This window comes from Epinephelus moara, chromosome 10, assembly GCF_006386435.1.
Source record: "Epinephelus moara isolate mb chromosome 10, YSFRI_EMoa_1.0, whole genome shotgun sequence".
NCBI classification, from domain to species: Eukaryota; Metazoa; Chordata; class Actinopteri; order Perciformes; family Serranidae; genus Epinephelus; species Epinephelus moara.
This window is the reverse complement of record NC_065515.1, coordinates 2,296,687-2,302,131: the sequence shown is the minus strand read 5'-3', so window position 1 is coordinate 2,302,131 and position 5,445 is coordinate 2,296,687. Positions and strand designations below refer to the sequence as shown.

The following is a 5,445-nucleotide window of genomic DNA, read 5'->3' as shown; positions in this document are numbered from 1 at the left end:
CCTTCGTACAGACGCAGCTGTGAAACAGAACTACAGAAAACATGATGTCATCAACATGGTGCTTTTATTTGTTTTTGCTGTGACACGTTCACTGACACTCTGTTAATGAACGATTGTTCAGACTGAACATGAAGCCAGATTTAGAGCTGGAACATACAAAACACAAGGACGTAATATGATGGAGTGAAAACAGGATCAGAGATGTTACAGTGGAAGCAGACGACTCGATGCTTCATTGCACCAAAAACAAACGTGATCACCATCGAGCTGCTGCAGTGGTTTAAACACTGGTCGATCTGTGACCATTAGCAGAAGGTCTGTTTTAATAATATAAGCTTTACTGAACAAAATACAACGTTTATGTGAGGACGTGACACTGAAACAGGTTCTGGTCATTGTAGTGATTCCTCCTGTTCATATATACATAGAGACAGTAAAAATGAACTCCACGTGGACGGGCAGCAGGTGAGAACAAAAATCATTTTTTTATTTTTCAGAATGAAACACAGTAAAAAGCTGTGCAGTATATGTGTAATATTCTAACACGTAAATCACTATTATCAAGCCGCAGTTCCTTTTATTTTGAAAGTCAGTGACACCAGTGTAACCTTTGGTCACCGACGTGGAGGACTCCAGCCATGAAACTTTGCAGCCCGAGGATGAGGTGGCAGCCTACATGGAGTTCGGATCCTTTGGAGGTTTGATGGTGGTGGAAGGAGCATGCTAACATGTTTCCTAACCTGGCAGTGATTGAATGTTTTCACCATCCAGTCAAAGAGACGGAGAACCAGCTTACTGTGAGGGACTGGAGAGGGGTTAATCACAGGTGCAGCTTTGACTTAGACATAATGACAGGTAACGGGTGGGTTCTGGACTGAGCTTTACAGGTCTGGGCAGGTGCAGGTTTTCAAAATCAGACCCGTGCTTTACTCTGCAATAGATCATTTCAGTAGAAAAATAAATAAATACAAATTAAAAAAACAAACTGTCCTGTTACAAACAGCCTTTGCAGTCATTCAAGTGTAGATTACTGAGTTTACAAGGTGCACTTGAATGCACCATGGTCAGCATCCAGACACTTTGCCACACTACACCACGTAGATTTCAGAGTTTACAAGGTGTACCTGAATGCACCTAAAGACCCTGTCATTCAGTCTGTTTCCATGGAAACAGTGAAGTGGAGCTCCAGTCCCAGCTGGAGGAGGACATCTAACTGGAAACTGTGGAGCATGCTCAGAGCGCCTCGGCCAGTTTTGGTCTGATTGACTGTATACATGCAGGAGTCACATGATCTGAGTCCCACTGTGACACATTCACTGCAGGACCATTTCACTCACACTGACATGTTCACAGGGATTTTAAAAGTCTGCTTTAATAAATCCATTTTCACTGTCGTCATGGAAACGCACTGACTGTGTGAAGCTCGTCTCCGACACAGAGGACAGAAGCAGCACAAACGTAAATGACATAAAAATGCTGTAGAAACTCTCAACATACTTATTACATTACGTGACCATTTTGGTACAAACATTTCCCCGACAGTCTTCTGAGATTTACAGAAAATGTACCTGCATTTTCTGACCCTGGTTTCACTTGAGTTTAAACGCATGCACATGACCTGTCACGCTGCTCAGCCGTGCATCAGACTGTACTGACGTGTTTTAAACTGCAAATGCATGTGTTTGTCCTGATCATCCGACTGGATCGACACGATGTGGATTATTCTGCAGGAGCTTTGTGAGACTTTGTGAACAGATGTTTTGATAAAGTTCTGCTGCTGTTAAACGTGTTTAATTTAATTCATCAAGAATGTTCACCTTTTTAGATCCTTCGTTCACCGCAGAGGCACGAGAGGAATTCAGCGTAACACGGGGGTGGGTAATACACAGTTGAAGAGTTCCTTAATACATTTCAACACAAAACAAGTCTGTTGATGTTTCTGATGCTTACAGGGAGCACGCCCTGAGCACACACGTGCATATGAGTTCCACTTGAGCAAACGCATGCGCATGACCAGTCGACTGTTTGTACAGATGTGTTTTAGTGAAAATGTTTGTGAAGTCCTGAGCGTACGAGTTCAGTACCTTTTCTTCATGAATTTAATGTGACACACGGTGAGTAGCTGATACCCAAACGGTCATTTTGCAGGTGAGGAATTTCTTTAACTTTGGAAATAACTTTTGCAAAAACAGACTGTGGATTATTTCTTTGAACGTCCAGTATAACCAGAGGGAATGATTACTGCATGCAAAACCTGTTTCATGATTCATATGTGCGTCTGTTGGAGACAGAGCTGAAAAACTGTGAACTTTTCCTTTAATCCTTCAGTTTGAGTTGTAATACTGCGTGTTGCCCAGCAGATGTCGCCATCTCAGCAGACTCCTGGACACAATGAAGGATTTTTATGTTCACAGCAGCTTCACAGTGACTCAGTGCTGCTGGAAGTTTCCGTCGTCTCTGTTTGAACATGAAACATCAGCACCATCTGGAATATTTAGGATTTCACTTCATGAAAGTACAGAGATGAGAAGGAAGAGAAGGAAACCAAAAAGAAAAACAAAATAACAGCGACTGAACAAACACTGAATTTAACATATTTCAAGACAAAACCTTATTTCCGTGGTTTTTGATTTTTACTATTTTTTTACTGAAACTGAGCATCAGAATGATGAAGAAAGGTGATTGAAGTGACTTTGAACGTGGCATGGTTGTTGGTGCCAGACGGGCTGGTCTGAGTATTTACTGGGATTTTCAGCACAACCATCTCTAGGGTTTACAGAGGACAAATCTTTAAAGGACCAACATTTTCATAAAAATATATTTTCAAACAAAGGCGATCATAGCAGCATATTTTTAAACCAATGCTCTCAGTACTGTTAGTTTTAGATTCTGAAGGTTTTTAACACATTTTTTGATAGTTTGAATTTGTGAATTTTTCGTCCGAGAGGCTGTTTTCTGACAGCAGCAAGTTTAGAAGTTAAAAAAATGAAAGCAGATCAAAATATTTGATAAATCATGTTTATTTCATACATATAAATCCTTTAAAAACAATGTTTCACCCCAGAAACAAAATTAGTGTGTTGGTGACTTATAACTGTGAAAGGTTTTTTTTTGTAGAACATGATTCAACCAAAACTCTGATGAATGAGTGATTTAAAGGCCAAAACACACCGGCGCTGAACGACGTGTCAAACAATACGCCCCAGTTATTTTCAGTGTACAACTCCACACTGGTGGCAGCTTGACACGTCAGCGCTCCTGGACATGCCACCCCGCAGCACTTCACGCCACTGTCCTTTTTCCAGCCTCGCCGCCCCCTGAATTAAATTAATTCCCCCCCCACTCGCTCTCTGATGGTACAGACCAGCTCCTGTAGCAGCTCGACTCCTCTCCTCACCATGGATGTATAAAGAGCACTCTGCTGATGTGTCTGGTGTGTGATGAAGAACGGATGAGGAGAGACTCGTTGTTGAGGTTGAGAAATATCCCGAGCTAAACGACCCACAATCCCATCATTATAAAGGCAAGGTCCAAAAAGATACTTCCTGTTGAGTCACAGCTCAGGAGATCAGCTCTTCAGGTGTGAAGTCAACTTTAATTAGCAGCTGTCCACACATGATTTTAATCTATCGCAGAGGCGCAGGAAGTTCAGATAACTTTGTGTGGTCGTCTGTTGATGAGCTGCAGCGCGACACGTGCAGTGTGTGTGTTTGGGGCGACATTTGACACACGTCACATGACGCACTGTGCCGCAGTGGTGCCGGTGTGTTTTCAGCTTGACAGTTTTTACTGACTGATGTCCAGGAAAAATATTTATTTTGACATCATTCAGTTTCTGGTTATTATTCATTTATGTTGATATTTTGTTTATTCAATGATTTACTGAAAAAGTAATGAAATGAATCAGTCGAGATGTCGGCCTCATCACTCACTGTTCTCTGTACAGTTGATATACACACACACACACACACACACTCTCTGCAGCTGTGGGGTCAGAGGTCAGCCAACACTGAGGCACCTTCAGTGTCTGGCTCATGGGCAGTTGGGCAGGTTTGACCTGATTCACTTAAACAGTCTGTGCCAGAGGAGAGTATAGAGTCAGAGTGTTTGACCTTTGACCTCCACCACGTCGCTCTGCAGCTGCTCCCCCGCCGCACGCAGCTCCTCCCTCTGTTGCAGCAGCCGACCTCGAGCCTCCTGCAGCCGCTCATTCAGATCCAGGTACTGACGACACTGCTGGAACCGCAAGTCCACATCACTGTCTGACAGCCGGGACGAGTCTGAGGAGGGAACAGGAGAACCAGTGAGGAGGGAACAGGAGAACCAGTGAGGAGGGAAATGGAGAACCAGTGAGGAGGGAACAGGAGAACCAGTGAGTGTAGAGGGACTGTGCAGGTCTGTGTGGACTCACCTTGTCCGGTCCTCTCCAGGATGCTAAAGACCGGGTCGTTGAGAGCGGCTCTGTTGATGTCCTCCAGGATCTGCTCCACAGTGGGGGGTTCAGGACGGCTCGGCAGCACCACCCGCTTCTTATTCTTAGAACCAATATTCATTCTGCTGCAGACTCTGCTCCACCTCCTGCATCCGGACACAAACATCATCGAGTTCAGTTACAGACTTCTCACTGAGGGGTCAAAGATAAATTTGACAATTTAACTGACAGAATAAACTTCAAACTGAAAAAACTGCAGCTGTACATGTGTGGTGTATTCTCTGTGAACTGCTAAGTCGGCCTACAGCCCTGCACGTGAAGCTCTCCCCAGACTTATGTTGATTTATCTATTAAATTAAGATTACATTTTGTGTCGGTGAACATATACAGTTAGCAAAACGTGACGTAAAGTTGATTCCGAGTTGTCACGTCTTACTCTTCAATTCGGCATAAAGCGGAGTACTCAATAACTATCAATTTCAATATAGATTCAACATATACAGTTTTAGCTTGGTGTTTTAGCGTCAGCTGTTTCTCTCAGTTAACCTTTCGTCCAGCGCAACACGCCGCGGACATCAATGCTAACTAGCTAGCTAAATCGGTCTGGAAGTAGAAATGTGTTGCACTCCGGTGAAATATAACTGAGCCGAATTGAACAAAAAGCCTTAAAGATTCACTTGACATCTTCGGTAAGGACAGGATAAAGTGTCATCTTTACCTATAAGCAGGTACTCTTTAACTTCCGAAACTGCTAAACGGAATTCGGCACGTCAGTGGAACAAACCAGAGGGATGACAGCCTGTCGGTGCTCACCAGTGCTCGGTCGTCTCGCTGAATGACAGCCGGTGAGTCTCAGCGCTGATACAGACTGTCTCCTGCAAGCTGACACCGGACTGATGCACCGAAATCCCACCAAATTCTTCTGAAAATATAAAAACTGTTTGTCACACACAGACAGACCAAAGCTGCTGGATGAGGACGCGCTGCACTGTGTGACGTCACCGCGTTACCTG

At 43.8% G+C, this 5,445-nt stretch overlaps 1 protein-coding gene across 4 annotated transcripts; it reads right to left on the bottom strand.

Annotated features, from left to right (window-relative positions):
* Positions 1 to 2,992: 2,992 nt before the first annotated feature.
* Positions 2,993 to 5,445, bottom strand: c10h19orf25 (chromosome 10 C19orf25 homolog). 4 transcript variants are annotated; one of them, XM_050055607.1, is made up of 3 exons: positions 5,151 to 5,445; positions 4,412 to 4,624; positions 2,993 to 4,280 (listed from the first exon to the last, which is right to left on the bottom strand). In XM_050055607.1, the coding sequence occupies exons 2-3, from the start codon at positions 4,599 to 4,601 to the stop codon at positions 4,099 to 4,101; spliced, it is 372 nt and encodes a 123-aa protein (XP_049911564.1). In that variant the 5' UTR covers positions 4,602 to 4,624; positions 5,151 to 5,445; the 3' UTR covers positions 2,993 to 4,098. The 4 variants fall into 4 exon arrangements, with proteins under 4 accessions (XP_049911564.1, XP_049911567.1, XP_049911565.1 ...); XM_050055610.1 differs by having other exon boundaries at positions 4,412 to 4,578; XM_050055608.1 differs by having other exon boundaries at positions 5,246 to 5,445.